Source organism: Apostichopus japonicus, chromosome 13 (genome assembly GCF_037975245.1).
Source record: "Apostichopus japonicus isolate 1M-3 chromosome 13, ASM3797524v1, whole genome shotgun sequence".
In the NCBI taxonomy this organism is placed as follows: Eukaryota; Metazoa; Echinodermata; class Holothuroidea; order Aspidochirotida; family Stichopodidae; genus Apostichopus; species Apostichopus japonicus.
The window spans coordinates 8,684,085-8,705,424 of NC_092573.1; the positions used below are offsets into that span (position 1 = coordinate 8,684,085).

The window sequence follows — 21,340 nt, forward strand, 5'->3', positions numbered from 1 at the left end:
TACTCTTATGTCGAACCACGTCGGCCTTCTTATTAGACGAATAATCACATTCTTCACATCTAAAGAGTTTCCTGCCGTCCCCGTGTTTCTCCGCATAATGACGTTTCAGTTCACTGAGATCAGAGTAACGTCTTTTACAGTCTCTGCACTTGAATTCGGCTTCGTATAAGTGAGACATTTTTAGTTGTTCCTGATGAAGATGCAACGCGGAAATGACTGTGTGGAAGATCTAGCTGAAACTAGTGTACGGCATAGTGTCCGATGTTTTGTTTTTCATGCCACGGTGGAGGAAAGATAAAACCACTATGGCAGTCAACAAGGAGATCCGCGGTGGTATTATCTTACGTAAGGCCAACGCGTCGACGCTACTGTTTTTGTAGATTTTCCACCTCGGTGACCGTTTGCTGAGGAGCTTCGCTGATCGAAGGCTTCCGTAACAACCACAGGGGCGGATCCTCTCCGATATAAGGCTTCAGACGGTTGTGATGAACTACCTGCGGTTTCTTCTTAGGTCGCATTTTAACACGATATATGACATCTGAGAGTTTCTTTAGAATTTTTCCTGGCCCGTCCCAACGTTTCTGGAGTTTAGGGGAAATCCCTCTTTTCCTCTTGGTGTTTAGCAGCCATATCAAATCCCCCTGAGTAAACTCCTGGTTGTATGCACCTTTATCGTGAAAATTCTTTTGTTTATCACTGGCTAGTTTTAGCTTCCCTCTTGCAATCTCATGTATTCTGTGCATGGTCTTATCTAACTCCAGTACATATTTAGGGGTAGGCTTACGGGGACTGTCTGTCTCGTCGGGTAGCCTGGGGAGTTGGGCGCTTAACGGCAAGGTAACCATCCTTCCCAGCATGATTTCAGCCGGTGAAAACCCGGTGCTTTCATGCTCCGCGGAGCGATAAGCCATTAACAGGTACGGCAGCCACGCATCCCAGTCTTTCTGATTTTCACTTACAACAAGGGAGAGCATATCTTCTAGGGTCCGATTAAATCGCTCCACCATCCCGTCGGATTGTGGATGGAACGGTGTCGTCCTTGTCTTGTGAATGTCTAACAGTCGACACATATGTTGGAATAGTTCGGATTCAAATTGTCGGCCCTGATCAGTGTGAAGTTCTTCGGGGACACCAAACCTGCAGATAAACTCTTCAACCAGTACCCTGGCGACAGTTTCGGCTTCCATGTCGGCTATCGCAAATGCTTCTGTCCATTTTGTGAAATAATCAGCTATGACAACGACGTACCGATTACCCCGACTCGATACTGGGAGTGGTCCCATGATATCCATGGCGCAACGTTGTAGTACGTGTCCGGCGCCATACTGCTTTAAGGATGCATTGGCCTTTTTCCTAGGGCCCTTTCGTGAAGCGCATGCGTCACAGCTCTTACACCATTTCTCCACGTGGCCCCTATAACCACTCCAGTAATACAGTTCTCGGATACGTTTAAGAGTCTTCTTCGTCATAAAATGGCCTGAAAGCCTATGGTTATGGGACTTATCCAGGATTTCTTCTTGAATTTCTTTTGGGACTACCAGCTGATGCAGTTCGCTATCTCCCGCGTCCGTCTCAAATTTACGATAGAGTACACCCCCTTTAAGAAGTAAGCGATCCCATTGGCTCCAATAGTTTTTTAAGGCCGGACTGCCTGCAGTTATTTGCTCCCAATTCGGTCTTGAATCCTGCACTTCTTTCCAGAGTAGTATAGGCCCAATGTCGCTGTCGTCAATTTGCATTTTCCGCAACTCAGCATGTGTCCATCTGTGGAACCAGGAATATGGTTGACTTTGTGAAATATCTTGATGGTTCTCCACAATTCCAACAGCAGGCTCTGACTCATTTCGTCTGTTTATTACAAACACCTGTTTCACGGTCGGCTCCGCAAGATTTGCTTTGTCTGCCTGATCTTCTTTTTCTTCGGATTTTTCACAGTGTCGGCATTCATTGCAGGGGCGTCTTGATAGGGCGTCAGCGTTACCGTGTATTCTTCCTGGTCGGTGTGTTATGTCAAAGTCATATATTGAGAGAGTCTCCAACCATCGGGCTAGCTGTCCCTCAGGATTACGAAAGTTTACTAGCCATCTTAAAGCGCCATGATCAGTTCGAACCACAAACTTGGCTCCATAGAGGTAGTGATGAAAGTGTTTGATCGAGAGAACAATGGCCAGCAGCTCCTTACGTGTAACGCAATAGTTCCTTTCCGTCTTAGACAGAGCCTTACTGAAGTAAGCTACAACCTTTTCTTGGGTAGACCCTTCAGTCACCTGGGACAGTACAGACCCTATGGCAAAGTTACTGGCATCACTGTCGAGGATGAATGCCCGTTTCTCGTCCGGATAGACTAAAATAGGCGCCGACGTGAGCTCCTGCTTCATCTTTCTGAAAGCAAGTTCACAGTCCTCATTCCATCTAAAGTCCCTTTCTTTTTCAGTTAGGCGAAACAAAGGTGCGCAAATATGGGAGAATCCCTTTACAAATCGGCGATAGTATGAACATAACCCGACGAAACTACGCACTTCCGTAGTGGAACAGGGAGTAGGCCACTCTAGTACACACCGGACTTTCTCAGGGTCAGGGGCGATTCCTTCGCTTGAAACGACATGTCCTAGGTAGTTGACCTCCCTTCGGAAAAGATTACACTTTTTCGGGTTGAGCTTTAGTTTCGCCTCACGAAGCCTTTGAAAAACGCCAGCAAGTCGTTTAAGAGTTTTCTCGAAGGAGTCTCCATATACGATGACGTCATCAAGATACAACAAACACGTTTGCCACTGCAGACCCTTTAACACCCTCTCCATAAGTCTCTCGAACGTCGCCGGGGCGTTACAAAGTCCAAACGGAAGCACCTTAAACTGGAATAGACCACTTCCGGTAACGAAAGCAGTTTTTGGACGGTCGCGTTCTTGAACCTCAACCTGCCAGTACCCGCTCGCCAGATCGAGCGTTGAAAACCACTTTGCCCCGGAAAGAGTGTCTAGGGTGTCGTCAATTCGGGGTAGGGGGTACGAGTCCTTCTCGGTTACGTCATTTAGCTTCCTGTAATCGACACAGAACCTAGTGGAGCCGTCTTTCTTTTTCACTAGTACTATCGGTGACGCCCAAGCACTCATCGAAGGCTCGATAATGTCATGGTCAAGCATTCTCTCCACTTCTATCCGAGCCTCACCCTTACGGTGTATCGGGAGTCTACGTGGCGCTTGGCGAATTGGTCTCGCCGTCCCTGTGTTAATCTGATGTTGCACCAGGTCTGTTCGTCCGAGGTCCTCTTTTGATCTAGCAAAAACATCGGCATTGGCTGCAAGGCATTTCCTGACTTCACCGGCTTGCGCCTCGGTTAATTCAGTACAACTTCGCAATGCAAGCTCCTCTAAAGGTTCTGTCAACTGAGTAGGCCCAGTAGGCGGTACACCATCACCCCTATTTCTTCCTTGCAGGGTTCTACAGCCCACAGACGGATTGTTTTCTATTACTTCTGCAGAGTAGCATTCACCTACGAGTGTTCCCTCATACAGTGTAATAGGTCGGTTCGACGGGTTCATCAGTCTCAGCGGTACCAGCTCATTAGAGGGGTCTACGAGTATCTTGGCAACCATCACACCATGTCTTTCGGTAAACCTTTCGTTACACTCCACTACAGCAGGTACCTCGACTCCAGCCATTCCTGGAATTCTCGCTGCTACCATTTTCTCGCTTTCCTGGGGGATCACTACCGTTTTAGCTATCACAACCCTACAACCATCGAAATTCTTTTCGATGTTGTCATGTTGTATACCTCTAATGGTCAGCTCCCCTTTCCCAGCGTCAATGGTACAGTTATACCTCTGAAGGAAATCGTAACCCAAAAGTGCATCGACATCGATGTCTGCTACCCAGATCTCATGCTCTACTGCAAAGCTACCTACTTTCAACTGGAGTCTACCACACCCCGAGAACGCGAGGGGTCTACCGTCTGCAACAGCCATGTCGAGAGATACATCCTTGAGCTCCAAAGTCTTTTTGGCGGACAATTGCTCAAAGAATCCCGTTCGCACTACCGTCAGGTCAGCTCCCGTGTCGACAAGTAAACTCACTTTGACACCCTCTAGCTCTCCCTGTACGTACAAACCTCTCGCACCCACAGACCGCAACCTCTTCCATAAGAGTGGTACATTGACGGGCTTACCATGTGGACTAGTCGATCTTTGCCCTACAAGACCGACTTCTCCTCGTTTTCCTGTTTCTTTGTCTCCTCTGCAGGGATAACATATTTCAGGGGGGAAGGACAGTTCCTCCGAATATGGCCCATCTCTCCACAGTTCCAGCATTTGATAGTTTTCCGCCTTTCTTGGCCTTCCTTTGACACATTTGTGTTGTTCACTAAGAGCAGTTTCTGTAGCTGTTTAGTAAGTTCGGAGAATCCTTCGGTCATTGCTGTCGCTAGTGTTTTACTAATATCATCTATCGCACCACACTTGTTTTCCTGACCTTCTGTCTTCTCTGATACAACTCTTACTACAGCCCTCTTCTGGGTGTCCTTCCTCTGTTCGGAGAGGGTGAAGGCCTCCAGCTCGGCTGCAATGCTCACTGCTTCCTCCAGGGTCTTGGGTCTTGACTGATATATCTTCCATCTGATGTCACGGTCGCTTATGGCATCTATAAAGAACTCTTTCGATAGGGTCTCCTTCATCTCAATAGAGGCATAAGGGTAAGCACGGGAGAGAAGTCGTTGTATATCATGGGCCAGTTCTGGAATACTCTCCCCTTGTTGTCGGGTCCTGTTACGTAAGAGCGTTCTGAATAGTTCTGTCTGATTAGCTCTCCCGAATCTTTGTTCGAGCGCATCCGTGAGAGATTCAAATCTTCTTCTCTTCGATGCATCAAGATCAGCAAGGACAGCCTGTGCTGGGCCCCTCAGGCTTGCCGCTAGTTGTAACGCCCTTGTTCTCTCATCCCAACCGTTTAGTTCTGATATTAGCTCAAACTGAACTATGTAATCCTCCCAGGGTGTTGAGCCATTAAATGAGGGCGCTGTTACCCTGGAAACACTCAAATTGGGGGCCTGGGGCTCATACTGCGGGTGCCACATTCTTTGCCGACTGATTTTTTCATCATTGCTCATAGACAACCTTCGATTATTCCCTTCCTCCCGCCATGGATACCCTGGTCTCATACCTGGTCGCAATTCGTTTGTTCTAAAACGCCCCCGGTCGTAGGCCGGAGCGCTTTCATATGCCTCTGTCGGCTGCTGCATTACCATTTGTTCCCTTGGGCCACCCCGTGGTTGCCATCTACTCGCCTCCAGGGCATCCTCTCTAGCTGTCCTCTTGTATCCCTGGTTCATCAACGGACGGCGGTCTTCGTCTCCCCAAGCTTCACCACGTTCGTCGGCCAATTCATACGATCTGCCTACCGTCGGGCGACGGTTTTCGTCCCTCAGAGCCTCTGGACCCACAAGAAAGTCAGCCAACCTGTCGCCGTCCCCTTTATCTCCCCAGCCAGGCTCGTCTTGATATTTCGTCGTTTGTATCGGCCCTCCACATGATCTCGGTCTAACTGGCACGTTCAGAGGATCGAATTCATCCACATCAGGGATGTTCTCGTCCGGAAGTGACCACGTAGCCGGCTCGTTCACCACAGACTGTTCAAAAGGGTTAGTCCCAGACATCTCGACTCGGTCCAGACTACCAGATAGGCACTAGAATCCCATCGCTGCCACCAATGTAACGCCGCCAACGCCTGGTAGTGTAAAACCTGTCTCGAAACCAACTGGAGGAGAGTAGGGGAGGTAGATGGGGGACGGGTACAGATTAACTCTAAATCAGGAGGCAGACACCAGAGTTGTAAGATTAATAAAAGTATAATTTCTTATCTCGTTCTACATCTACAGCGTATAATACAATATTTACATTTGCCCAATATAACGCACTGGGGTCGGGCACAACCCAATGATAAACATGGCTAAGTTAGACTGGGCTGCGCAAGGGTCGGGCAGTCTAGACGTCTGCAATCCACCGGTGTCGGGCAGCACAGGCTTCGGGCATTCCGCTTGACTCGGGCAGCGCAGGTGTCGGGCAATCCGCTGGACTCGGGCAGCGCAGGGGTCGGGCAATCCGCGGGACTCGGGCAGCGCAGGGGTCGGGCAATCCGCTGGACTCGGGCAGCGCAGGTGTCGGGCAATCCGCTGGACTCGGGCAGCGCAGGTGTCGGGCAATCCGCTGGACTCGGGCAGCACAGAGATGTGGGCACTCTAAAATGCTTAAACACATTTGTTTGGACTTAGCAAATATCAAAGGCTTTACCACGAGCCGCCGGAAGGAAAGTTCCTCGTCTTGCACTCGACCGACTCTCCGACCCTCTGACTCACTCATTTACGAAAGAACCCTGCATTAAATACCCCGGAAATAACCCCCGTTTACACACGTCCGTACATAAACTGTAAAAAAAGGTTTAGACCAATCAGTGACTACTTGTATATATAACTACGGTGAGTTGCGACCAATGGGATCGCCTCACACACCCACCGCCGTGCCTGCCTATGCCAGTCACGGGAATACATCGATATAGCAAAATTACGTAATCAGTTCCTGTTCCGGATAAACATCTCTCGTTACCTCCGCGGAGCGCAACAGATGTTACCCCTGAGGGAGCGAAACGTATCTCACTAAGGAAAAGTCGTAGCTTTCCGCTACAATATATATACAAATATATTATATATATATATATATGTATATATATATGTATATATATATATATATATATATATATATGTATATATATATATATATATATATATATATATATATATATATATATATATATATATATATATATATATATATATATATAGGAAAAACGGAAAAAAAAACTGTTGAACAACTATGCTTCATTTAGAGAAAGGCTGGATCTCGAGTGAGATTAATTAGGTAAGTTATTGGAAGTAAAACAGCCAATGTTTGGTTTTTTCCAGAGCTTTTGAGCAAAACTAGCTCTTCTTCAGTGCATGATCACCGAAAGTGACAATGAGTAGCAGGAATTGATATATTGATAATTTTGATAATTGAATTGAATATATAAATATATGTATTGATATATATATATATATATATATATATATATTTATATATATATATACATATATATATATATATTATATATATATATATTTATATATATATATATATATATATATATAAATATATATATATATATATATATATATATATATATATATATATATATTATACTATATTAGTTGCTATTAATGGATCAAAAACCCAATGAAAGTCTTTCGTTAGAAAAAAAAAGGACACACTATTTGGAGAAATATATTCATATACATCCATAATAAGGTATGGATATACCCGTAAACCTTACAACGCTTTTGTTTTCAAAATCACATCTCAATAAAAGAAAAACCAATCACTGAATAAAGAATGATTATGTCGTTTGTATTGTTATTTCTTCCCTAAATAGATTGATATCCCATGCATTGATTCCCTTGCGTTATCACAATGATAGAATTATGGCAAATGTCTCTGAATCTTTCGGGCACCTACTGGAAGAAAAATAATTTGCAATTTGTTTTTCAATGGTTAAACTGATATAATTATTATCATTTATAATTGTAACGACTTATCCAATAATTCTAACCAATAAGGAAGGGTAATAACACGGCAAATGATTGTATGTTATTGGCATGTGATGTAATAACCGATGCATGCCTATATGATATGCACATTAACATGGTGAACGCGCGCGTTACAGTCGTTAAAGCCCCACCCCCCCACCCGCCCAATCAAATTGGGTTCCTACGCCTATGAATGAGAGTGGTATTCAACCACAGATATATCTGTATATATATATAACTTCCGATCTTCCAAAATCATGCCGGTTGAACTTTGCTTTCAGTTGCCGCAGTAGCATAGTTCAAAGCCTAAAGTATCTTGGAAGCAGATTATCTCCACGAAGGCTTTTCATACTAATTGGTATTACGTAGTGGTTGTTGTTGGCAATGCAGAATGTTCATGTTATTTGGTCAACGTATGTTATGATATGCTATATATAGTCGAGTGAAAATGTTCAGAACATAAACTACATATTAAGCAATGGCCTTTCCTCAACGGTCAATTGCAGTTTAAAAAATTCTTAAAAGTTCTTAATTCTTAAAAAGAAAGACGTTGATAGGAGTCTCCTACAATAGTTGGCAATGGAGCCACCTTTATAATATGAAAGGAAACACCTCAAAACACATTCATTATTCGAAAGTACAGTATATCTATTTTAACAACAAACTGCTTAGGGAGGAACCTCCGTAAATAAAGGTAAAGTGATTTTAAAAGGTGTCGGATCTAAAGTTTCCTAACCATGTTGTTGACAGTTGGGACAACCTATGGACTTTTAGCAGAACCCGTCATTGACTGGAAAGATTATTCAAGATTGTGGTTACATGCACACAGAACACAATATGTAAAATAATGCTATGTAAATCACGGGTTGTAAAAAATACATGGCATTTTGTAAAGATTACACAACATTCAGTAAAAGTATACATATGCATACGATAGAGGATTGCCGAAAACTATAGTTAGAGTCCACTTAGTAATTTCACATGATTACAAGTAACTTTTGCCAAAGCGTTAATCAACAGATGCAGAGTTAGATAATGCAACCTAACTTGTTCCAGTTTGTCAAGTTAAGTCATTTATCGTTACTAAATATACTAATAATCCACGGCAATATACGCGCAAGCCACATTCACTTCGCGACCACTCGAGCTACAATGGCATGGAAAGTCACGTCAGGACTGGGGCCTGGAAGAGTTGATTGACAAATTCGAAGGTAAGTTTAGTTATTCTGTAAGTGAACGTGACAATACTGAGAAATGCTTCTAGACTCACGACTAAATTAAATAGAAGACTGCTTTTGATTCGCTTGCGTTACGTAGACCTAAAAAGTTAAATTCATACATTAAGTCCTATAACTTAGTGTATCCATCTAGTCCTTTTTACAGGGCTTATCCTTAGGCTATACTAGGCAGTACATTTTGAAATAGCCTTGAGCATAGGCCTATCAGCATTGGCTGATTCCATTTTTTAACGAGTTAACGTATTCATATGATACAATTTATAATTACTGGTTTGCTATTTTAGCAGGTAGCAAGTAGGCCAAGGCTGATGTGGATTGGTGATACTGATAGACCTAACTAAGGCTATAAAATGGTAGTGATGTAGCCCTTATCATAGCAGTGTATGCAATTGCAGACGTTTGGAGTGAACATTTTTAAAGCATTGTATCTTACCGATACTTCATCCTGCATACTTTGTTTAAGTACCAAAATGAATCCCATAGAACGATCCTACCAATGATATATTTTTTGGATGGGGAGGGGGGGGGGGGTTGAGGTTATATTGAATATCTTTCCAAACAATTCATTTGAAAGTTTTTTACGTTTAAAATTCTTAGAAAATTGACCTTTGACCTATTCATTTTTCTAAAAATAACTGGAAGTTAGATCAGCCCAGCAGCCTTACAAATCTTCAGAAGAAGCTAAAAAAAAAAGAAAAAATACAAAGATACCTTGAAAAGCATTGGTCTATTAAGTGTGGCGGAAATTATGACTGAAATTTCCCCAACATTCTTGAAATATTTGTCAAAATCCAGCAAATTAGCGGCAGAAGTACTAAGTATATACATACTAATCAGACACAGACTACACTCTCCTAAAAAAACAAACAAAAAACAACTCATATCTCTGCCATTTTTCAACCAATTTCACCACAATTGGTGACAACCCAATTCCTTGACTTTTAATCAATTGCTAATAGACAGAAGAGATGCCATTTTGGGACCTAATTTGCATATTTGCATACAGAATGAGCTCAAATTGAATAAAAGTCATGTGACATGAAATCCTCAACTTCTCACTTGTCCATTGATATATAGGTTCTTTTACAAAATATTCTAAATTATTCTAATATTCTAAATTACATTAAAAGAGACACCTCCCCCAAGACTACATTATTATCTCATGAGATCACAAGGAGTTACAAATTCTGAATGTTTACCACTTTGAAATTCGAAGCAAGCCAGATATATGTAAATGTGAGTGCCACCATGCCTATCTGTACTTTAGGGCTAACTTTAACTTAAGCTGTATGCAGTTGGAACACTAGATATCTCGTTTTTTCTTTGATTGCTTAAATAATTCGTTTAGCTTGTATAACACCACTGTCTGTGAATATCGAGGAAACTTATGTACATATAATATATTCATCAATAACCATAATGTAAAAACAGGGTGATGCTTTATTTTAAACTTGTCTTTTCAGATGGGAAAAACAAGGCTGCAATCCATTTGTTACCACATTTGTTTCCTGAGAGAAGCATAGGTGCAAACTATCTGTAAAGGAATCATGCGCAGCTTTCGTAGACTTCCATTGTGTAAGTGTGCATGTCCTTGTGCCCGCCACATTTGTAATTATGTCAGTTTGTGTTTGGAATACAAAGCACAAATTTGATGCAGATGTTTTATCTTAATAAATGAAGAATATTTATCAACTACTCAATTCCTGGTAGAGTGAAAATTTCTCAGACGCACTGATATTTAAGTTGAATGTTTTTAATCCTCAGGAAAAATTATATGGTTGAAGAATATTGTTTTCCATCCCTCCATGATTGGGCTTTCTTGGTTGTCGTTTTTGCCAAAGACTCAGAGAATCTATGTAAGTTGAATGTCCTGTGCGTGAGATGTCTGCTTGTATATGCATGATATCTCAAGCATCCTAAATTAATTTGAGTTGATACATGGCAGCATGGTGTTCCCTGTTGTTTTCAGTGAAGATATCTTGTATAGGAATTAGTGGGGGGGGGGGGGGGCAGGGGGCTTAATGTGAAAAACTTAAAAAGGCAATTTCCAAGTAGCTATACATGACATTTGCTTAATATTTGGTGTGGAGCGTTGATCCATCATCACTATGTTTTCGCTGCCATTTTGGGCTTGCTAATTAAATATTGATGATTGGCGGGGAGTATTGAGTATCAGCATTTTTTTGAAATTAGCATGAAATCACAAAATCTATTTATGTTTGAGTTGATAGAAGGCATAATTATAACCATTAAGACCAACGGATGGTCCCTGTTGTTTTTGGTGCAGATATCATGCATAGTAATCAGTGGAAAGGGCTTAATGTACCACAGGTCATTTTTCATATTATGAAAGCCATTAAAATAAAACAGCTTGAGTGTATCTCTGTTGAAGGTCCTTGCTTGATAATTAAATTTTCTTACCACTTGAATCACTAAAAGTTAAATATTTTCGGATTCAGATGTCACGTTTGTGTGAGTGATACATGTCAATAAATGCCTATTTATGATGGGAATGTATTTATCCTTTTTTTTTGTTACTCAGGAAAGCACTAACTTGCAGTTCTATTTGAAAAATATTTCAAAAAGCCTCAGCATATGTGTTACTTCTTAGAGAAAGTAAAATACATCCTCGGCAGTTATTTGTGATCATCGAGAGATATGCCCTACCCCAGAGAACATCTATGTAGGCCATTGATGTGTGCTTTAAATCATTATTGTGTTTAATCTGGAATACCAAAAGGCATATCTTGGGAATTTTTCCAAAAAGTTGTTTATAAGTTGCCTGGACTGGCAGTGTGAAGTGCAACCAGATTCGAGATTTTCGTTCTTACCGTGCCAACAACGAAGACAAGGTAACTGCAGTGTAGCAGTCGTCATAGTCAGCATTCCACATGTTTTCACATCTCAAAGTTCACTTTGATGTGTGTCTTCCAGTTTCTGTTAAAAAGATTATATCCTTTTATTTCGCCACTACTTGTTTTGATCCGTTTGCATGCTAATTCAAATTAAATTAATCATGAACAAATCACTGTGTATCTAAAGTTGTTGCTTGTTGAAAGTTGACTTCAGGTAGAGTTGTTTCTTTGACATTACATTTTCAGACCCGTCAAATCGAATGACTTGAGGGATTGTTGTTATTGTAAGAGTGTTTAGATTCGTTGTGCTAATACTCAGAAGTACAATCATCAATCCAATCAATGTGAGGATTGTGTGTTTAACATTGTGAATGTAAAATTTATTACATAAACATTAACATAGAATTGATATACTGTCATAGCATTCAGTGTCCCAAAAATGCTAATGGTCCGTTTAATGCAAATAGGTTTCATGTCACAAAGTTCACTATTGTTCCATTTTCTTTCAAGAAGATTATATCGGTTCATTTCATTCTTCATTCTTTATTTGGTACTGGTTGATTGTTGACTCTTAATTGAAATTAAACGATTATCTGCAGCATATTATGAAAATACTGCTTATGTATGGGTGATTAGAGAAAAGTTTTAACTTTGTCATTGTCCTCATGGCCGACAGTTGATTATGATTTAATTTTGGCTTTTAAATGATATTTACTATAAACGTTGAAGAGGTGGGGTATTGATGTGAAAAGTGAAAGCAAAATAATTTCAGTGTTAACTGGCTACCACCAAATATTCAAGATCCTTCCTCTTACTTGAGGATGTATAAGTATTGATCCATTGTGCTTAATTGTATCACATCATAATCCTGTCAAAGAGCTGATAGTAAGTTGAACTTGCTAGAACAGTACTACAATGCTCAATTATATACCTGCAAGTTTAAGTTGCAAAGCTCACATGACATAGAAGGTTATGTTTATTGGAATCTTCATGGGTTGATGTTTTGTAATTGAACCTAAAGTAACTATGAACAGATCATTTTCTGTATCTATGCAAGACGTTTTAGCTGCAAGTAGAGTTGTATCTTTGTCAAATTTTACAATCAGACAGTTGATTATGTTAATTTTGGTGACCTTTCAAATATCTATCTACATGTCGAGGTAGTTGGTTGAAAATTCCTATGTCGACCAAATGCTTTTTGTGCATGCATCTCAGAAACTAAGAAAATAAATCATTTAAATTTTCGTAAGCACGCACCTTTAAGAGATAGTACCTCTTGTTCATTTTTTTGTTATTAACTTTTGTTTATGTTTCTGTTATTTTACTTTTTTATTATAGATAATTTGGAGTTACATTGCTGAAAGGTTTCAACCGTTTGAAAGTATGCTATCAATGTCGTTACGACCGCCATGTATCTGATGCAAACTGTCATCCATTACTGGATACAAATGTTAAAATATCGTTGCCATAGTTCACTATTAATGCATCATTGTAGATGTACGGAATACCCTCATAAGTGTTGAAATAAAAGGTTGAATTCATCAAATGTTCTGAATTATTTGTGTTGTCATTCTATTTTGCTGTCTCTTAAATGTGCCTTTCTGTTGTGATCGACTTAATAAAAATGTGTACCAAGGTGCTTTTAATAATTAACCTAAAACATATGTAAAACGCTTACTGAACGGGTGCTATGTAGAAATGGCTGGCAATATTTTACATAATAATTTTGTAGTTGCGTTACATGCTGATCATGTAAAAAAAAAGCAGTTATGTAAAATTTACTTAAATGTTTTAGTGTTCTTATTTGACATGAAAATCAAGTAAAATTTTACTTAACATGTGTAAACAATTTTCAAAGTGTGCAGGTGGACTGAAAAGCAGTCATGAACTCAATAAATATGTGATACGGATTAATCATATTCCTGTATACTTTGAGAGGTAACTTGGATTAACAGTGATACAGTGGTATTCAGTGACCAAACAACTAAACTATAGAAAGTTGTTTCTGGATAATATTAAAAAGGTCCAAGTCTTACAGATAACTGCTAAAGTTGTTTGCGAATTGCTTACTTTACGGCAAAGACAACTCTTTCAACACATTTGTAGACTTAGGATCTACTATTGTTTGTGTGTATGTATTCTAGATCCTCCTGCAAGCAGGAACTCGCGAAGAAGCTTCATTGGCTTATCAAAACCGAAAGCTGATCGAGGTCAGACTCTTAGATTCATATTTAACGTCCATGATTATGAATTGTCAATTTTCAACAACTCTGTAACTGGACGATATACATTAATCTTGGAGTGACTCGAACTGGCGACCTTATCATTGGAAGGCACAGGCGTTAACCACTGAGCTCCTATACACTTTTTTATAATATTTGCAAAATGATTTGCTCTGTTCTTGCCATATGCTTCCTTTCTGGACACTACATCAAAGCACTCTCTGAACAGGCAACTATATATATGGATGGCGAATGGTCTGTTTCGCATTTTCTGCCAATCAAACGGTGGAAGGTCTCTGAACTTATATGCTGTCGGGCCTACATGCAGAGACAGCTTCTTCACATAATGCAAAGTATCGAGAAAGCCATAAAACAGGGATGGAAAATACACAGAGTTAGCTGACTACAAATCTGGACAATAGAAGGCTATGCAAGACTGGACTTTCTTTGGGGAGGTTGATGGGTATGCTACATGTGTGCTAAATGTTAACAACCGTTGCCTCCCATAAATGTAGGTAGTGTAATAATGCGTGGACATGATATAAATATGTTTATGATGACGATAGGGATAAAGTGATGCATCATTTACAAATATTTTCATATTCACGAGAAAATGCTGAAAGTTACCGCATATTGTTTGTTGCGGCATTAACATTGCCCATATGTGTATGTATCTCTTGATACAAATATTTATTATGTTGCTTAATATGTAAATCGCTGCTGATAATAGTGAACATCTACTCACTCTTCTTGATAGGGCGTATCATACAGTTACAAGTACGTGTTTATGACTAGATACTGTAGCAGGTTTCACAAATATCCACATTTTCTCGCAGTATACTTAATCGCAACACGGCCCTGGCTGAAAGTGAACATGATATCTATCATATAAATGTGTGGGTCTGAAATTTTCGCTCAATATACTTAATCTCAACAAGGTTCTGGCTTAAAGTGAACATGATATTCATCATAGAATATGTGTGGGTCTGGAGAAGACATACTTCTTTTTATACGTTGCATTTGATGTGCAATGAATTCGTTTTCATCTTACACTGTTCATTTCCTCATATAACATTAACATCGAGTAAATGTGAAGTACTTAGTACAAGTCCAACTACAGTAGCTAGATTAATTTTCATATATAATCCTCTTCGCACCTGTCCCTCCCGACTTATCCAGGTAGTACTAAAGTACTCCTCGAGACCAATGTTTAGAGCCGAATCACACTCACTGAAGGCTCGCTCCATATACAAATCACTTGGTGTACTCTATAGTAATAGTGAAAGAACTTGCGTTAGTTAAAATGAGACAATTAGCATGAACTGTGCCTTAACGCTGATTAACTGCTGTCTACTTTGAATAGCACTCCGTACAGGATTGCTAAATAAAAATGGTGCCATTAGCAGTTGTTATCTCCATAGTTCCGTAGCATCTCAAACTAATTTTCCTATTTCACTGTCATTCTGTAGTGCTGAAAGAAAGCTAGTAACCACCTTCATGTTCATGGTTTGCATACTTGAATAAAACAGCCAGTTTAGTTTAAATTAAAATGTTTTGAACAATGCAAACCTCACTAATAAGTTGAACACCGAGATTTTTATTTTGCAAGACTAGGTGTACCGTGTAGGACTAACATTTTGGGAGTCTGGATTCCATGTTTGTCAGAGAGCTAAAAGAATACGTTTGCAATAAACGTTTGAAATTAATATATGCTTTTGTAGGTTTCTTTTCTTAATTTTAATACATTTGTGAATTATCACCCGATACACACAGAAAACACAGTAACTACTATAAATCTAAAATTTTGTACCACAGTAAAAACTGGATCGTGCTATAATCGGTAGCACGTACAATTAGGATGACAGTAGGAGCTGAGGATATGTGTAATCCCAACAAATCCAGTTTATTTGTGGATTACAAATATCCTCAGTTATTGCTGAAATCCTAATATAGCACATGCTACCGGTGTATCATATATTAATCAGCACGATCCAATTTTTATTGTGGTACAAAGCTTTAAATTTCACAAAGTTACTGTAATCTCTGTGTCAATCGGTTGGAATTATATAATTTGATTGCTTGTGATTTCGGCATTGGTGCCTCACAGTAATATTTTTTGTTACAATTTATTTATAAGTGGTTATATGCATTTCAATAATTCTTTGTCTAATTCTTTGGTTTGAAGGCTTACAAGTTCTGCTGGTGATTGAAAAGGAAATATGTTGTTTTTGCTAACTTGAACGACTGTGATGATAAGAACTAACCTTAAGATAGCACTGCTTCAATAATACATAAGTTAATTCAATAAATTTGATAAAATATAATGTAATTCAAGTGGCACGTATGTCACTGCTCTTCGTATCTTGCTCACTTTGTAAAGATTCAGTCTTTGGCTGTCACAATACCAGTATCAATGGTAGATATGCGGCCTAACTATGCAAAACAGCACATACCAAAACCATCCTGCCTTGTTAGGACTCTAACAAGGCTGAATTGGGATAGTTGTGGGAAAGGAGAATCGACGTGGTGTGGGTTGAAATAACAAACAAACAAATATCAGCTGAACTACGAACAAATGCGAGTGATGTATTGAAGTGTGAATTCTTCATTCTGTTACTGTTAGCTGGCAGGATTCAAGCTGATAACTAGAAGGAAAGACATAAACTAAAGTAAATCCCTAGCTCAGCTGTCTGAATGCTAACTTCTTTAATTGATATTCTTTTTACTTCCTTCACATTCTAGGGGATTGTGCCAGCATCCGTGAACGTACTGCATTACATGCAAAGCTTCTGAACAGTAGCACGTACAATCTTTATGTGAGACCTGTAGAAAATTCATCTCTACCGGTTTCTGTTCAGTTCCGTTTCGCACCGGTGATACATTATTTGGTAAATAAATTTGAAGTACATTCTTTCCTTTGTTCTCAACTTAAATGTTTCTCGTTTGTTCTTTTAATTGTTATATATGAAATGTTTTCATCAATAAAAAGGAAGACAAATCGTTTTCAAATATTGGTGTAAATGAAACGGGAATCATCAACATTTTTGTGAGAAGATTTTTGGAGATAATTCATTGCAACACTCCTATAACTGGTTGTCGGTTTGGACACCTCGTTAGATCTCAATGAAATTTTTAAGTGGTCCATGCATGTGATTTCGGATATGCAACTCTCGTCTGAAAGCGGTATTGATTTCTCAAAATAAAATATTACCATTTGCCCGACAACTGAATAGACAAGTAAGTATTTTCATTCGAGTTTGGTAGGGTTATCTTGTCAAAGCTTAGTCCTTATAAGTTTGGTCAAGACTTTATGTTCCGGTTTTCTCTATATGAACTAGGGACTTCCTTTTTGGAGATGGAGGCAATGGTTTTCTAGTGTGGCAGGCAGAACCTACTTCCTAGATGAACTATTTTTTTCGACAACTTTGTGGGCTGTATGATATAGGCCCCCCAATACCGTCTCCACGTGGCCATAAGACGCTGTATGAAGCATGGTACAATAAAGTAAACAAGTCATAATGTATTTGGTGATGCTGATGCAGCACTAACTTGTGTCAAATATGCATTAATTTGTTTCTTCCAGGTTCAAGGTAGTCAGGAATTGCAGTTAAGAGGCAGGATGGCTTTGGTATGCAATATATTTCTTCAGTTTTTCGAGTTGTGTATGTACCGTTATAATTAAACCCTTGGCTGTAAACTGCAATTTGTACACTTTGAATCTTTTATTGCTACCTTGAGGAATGATAAAAAATAGTATTAAGCTAGCAAGAAAACTAAAACAAGAAATAAACACTGTATACAACCTCAGGGTGATAGTTGGAGTACGAAGGAAAATTCCTATTCGACCCATATAGGGCTGGGATTCATCAGGGAGAATGATCGATATTAACATAATGGTTTCTCACGTTTTTTCTCTCTTTTTGAGGGCTAAACTTTCTTGAAGAGAAACACACAGGAGGAATGGCAGAAAATTGGGAGAGAATGGGCAAGGACGGAGTGGCATGGGTTGGTGGGATGGTTTATCAGATAATGAGTGATTGGGAGACAATATGAGGAAATAGGAAGAAAAGGATACCCGCGATGACAGGGTGTTTCTAATAATGCATTAACACATATTTTGTTTTTTGAAGTCCTTAATACTCGACCACAGTGATTCTACTGCAGGTGTGTGAATGCGTACAAACTGGCTTTGTATAACTATCAATAAGCGCGTATTACCCAAGTGTTATGATTGAACAGAGTGTACCCCTGGTGCTTTCGAATCTGACAATACAATATTAACACTTTTTGTTGGCAATCCAAGCCGTAAATAAGAAATGAAGTCCTGAATCTACCTTATATCTCGCCAAACAAACATTTCAGCCTTATGGGACTAAGATATTATATGTTTTTTCCCTCAGATTTGGGATGACCATCGCCTTGCGTGGAATCCTGATGATTATGGAGGTCTTCGTAATTTAGATCTACCAATAAATAAAATTTGGCAACCGGAACTGATCTTGTATGAAAGGTATCTTAGAAAAAACTTCAGAAATAAATCGTTTAGAGTTGTTTCGCTAATCCAATCCATTATGTTAAAGAAGAGACTTATCAAAACAAAGCGCACCACTAGCTGACTAGGGAAGCACACATCTCAATTCCTGATCACTCGTGCAACATGTGGACTGTCCTGGTATTTTCAGTTTTATCCATCCGTTAGCGGGGGGGGGGGGGGGGGAGGGAGGTAAATTCTGATACTGCGCCTTTAGCCTATGGTTTACTTCAGAATTTTTGTTAAGACTTCCACCTCCTTGTGGTGAAACTAGATCTGTATGTTTCAATAAATAATATTCAATACTATTCCAAACTGTCCAGTCACGTTTTCATAAAGGTTTTTGAGAAACTAGTAAGTGTCCTTAAAGTGAATCTTAAAGAGAGTTTACACTGGCTTGCCTGGGTACAATTCTTATACAATGATTTCTCAATCCCATTCAAAGCGCTGCGCGATGCTACAAAAGTGATGCTTAAGAAGGCAAAATGAAACGTTTGCAAGAGAAGTCGGTACGGAATGATATTTAATGGGTAATAAGCATAGGCGTAGGGAAAAATATAACCAAAATTATTCGCTCGCTCCGCAACATCTTAATATAGGCCTACATATTTTTTATAGGCATGCATCGGTTATAACTTCGCATGCCAATTACATACAATCATTTGCCGTGTTATTACCCTTCCATATTGGTTATAATATTTGGGGAAGTCGTTTTATATTTAGTAATGGAATAAGTAATGGCGAATTTGTCGGTGAAGCTTATAACTTTACTTTAATTATCAAGGAGGTTTTTCTTTAAACTATTGATTTCCTTTAGCTACATCATAGTTTTTATATTTCTTTCAGACGTGCCCGAAAAATTCTCAGCATATTGCCCGAATTTTCACAAACATATTTGGTTGGGGGGGGGGGGGATGCAGACCCTCGCCCTCTACGCATATGGAATATGTGACCTGTTTTTCCATGGCTTACTTTCCCGAAATGTTTAATGGGTAATATATTTTGTTTCATATTAGGGTTCCCACTGACACTGAACTCAATATCCAAAAAGAGACCGAGGTTGCGAAAGTTCTTTCTAACGGAACAGTTTACTGGTATACCATGGCATCAACGAGATCATTCTGCTTCATGGATATTAGGAAGTTTCCATTCGATGTGCAGAACTGTGACATAACGTTCACAACTTGGGTGCACCAGAAAAACGAGGTAATGGTTACGTTGTAGCAAATACATCCAAAAAATGTAAGTGTATAATACAGGACTACTCGATTAAAGGAATAATTTGAAAACCTAAACAATGTACTTATTTTGTTTCCATGGCCATAAAAAGTGCACAATCTTGCTTTACATATTTTATGCTAATGTTCTCCATGCCATGACGTATATTATTTAATTGCTGAGATGGTATATTGTAGTCGGTTGGTTATTGTCATAACAACGGTTTCCATGGTTGTAGTTAATTTTCCTGAGTAGCGATTTGGGAGCTCACCCATGGTAGGGTGCCCGGAAGACCACATCCGGGACACGGGTGTTAAGAAGCTGGCCGTGTATGTGTTTGTCTGTTACATCAACAATTTTTTGTCAAAACTTTTCCCAAGCGGGCTATGCCGAATTTCTTCACACCTAGGTAGGAAGGTGCCCTACGACGGGAAATTCTATTTTGCAGACCCTCGCAACGAAAGGTCAAATATCAGAAGTTCCAGGTGAAAAGTAAATTTCTGCTATACCTTCAAGGGTAAACATTGAATTGATTAAATGGGTGTAAAGGGAATGTCAAATACTATCAACATATGTGGTTACCATTGAAACTGAGTTCAAAGGTCACGGGTTTAAAGGTCAATTGTATATTTGAGGGCGAATATGTATTAAGAACTCCTATTGAACGGCTGGGGATATTTTCTTCAATCTTGGTATGGAGGTGCCCCGTGATAGCACCTGTGTTTCGCAGACACTAAGAACAAAAGGTCAAAGGTCATATCATGCTAAACGCGACTTTTGGCTAAAACGGGAAAGGGGGAGCGTTGGATTGCACTTCACAGGTACGATGGACGTGTCAAGTGTTACAAAAATATGCCATTATCAATGGTTACTGAGAACAAAGGTTTACGACGAATGTCGTAGGTCAAATTTGGCAAAAAAGTGACCTCCAGTTAGGAATTAAATTGACTTCCAAACTTCACATGTGTAATAAGTATGTCAAGTACTATCAACATGTCGTTACCATGGTAAACGAGGTCAAGGGTCAACGGTAGGAGGTCACGGGTCAAATCAGTCTAAAGGCTCCTTTATTGGTATAACTCCAAAAGAAAGCATTAAATTGACCCGCAATCTTTACAGGTAAAATATGTATGTCAAGTACTGATCAAAATATGTGGTTGCTATCGTAACAAACGTCAGCAGTTAGAGTTCAAAAAGGGATTTATTTTGCTATAACTCTAAGGGGAAGCATTGCAATGACATCCAACGTTCACAACAATATTGAATAAGTATGGCAAGTAGCCTACTATCATACTAGGTGGTTACCATGGTAACTGAAGTGAAACTTAGAAGTCGAGAATGAATAGACAAGGCCCAAGCAAGTTTTTGAGTGTATAACCAAAGATATTGTACTACTGGAATGTGCTAGATTGCTGACTTTTATACTTCTTAACACCAAAAGATGAAGTCAGTGAATGTGTGCAGCTGCCTCGCTTGTTTTCCACAAGATTTATAACAGAGCGTTCTTATACACTCAACGGGCGAATTATGGGGTGTGTTCGCGTGTGTTTTCCTTTTAATTTTGCTTTCCTTCAGAATTAAAGGTGACTTTCTGCTATGAATGCAAGGACAAATGTCGATTAGCCTTACAACCTTCACAAAATTAAGTATTGTCAAAATATAAACTTTCA

At 39.5% G+C, this 21,340-nt stretch overlaps 1 protein-coding gene across 3 annotated transcripts in view; it reads left to right on the plus strand.

Moving 5' to 3' along the window:
- LOC139978642 (neuronal acetylcholine receptor subunit beta-4-like) overlaps positions 1–21,340 on the plus strand; it is a 53,176-nt gene that overhangs the window by 11,882 nt on the left and 19,954 nt on the right. The window contains exons 2-6 of one of the 3 annotated variants that reach the window (XM_071989018.1): positions 16,664–16,809; positions 17,505–17,549; positions 18,322–18,431; positions 19,469–19,658; positions 21,246–21,266. In XM_071989018.1, coding sequence (XP_071845119.1) covers positions 16,664–16,809; positions 17,505–17,549; positions 18,322–18,431; positions 19,469–19,658; positions 21,246–21,251 — 497 coding nt within the window. In that variant the 3' untranslated portion in view covers positions 21,252–21,266. Of the gene's footprint in view, positions 1–16,663; positions 16,810–17,504; positions 17,550–18,321; positions 18,432–19,468; positions 19,659–21,245; positions 21,267–21,340 lie in introns of those variants that run through there. The other 2 variants (XM_071989016.1, XM_071989017.1) reach the window with 2 other exon arrangements.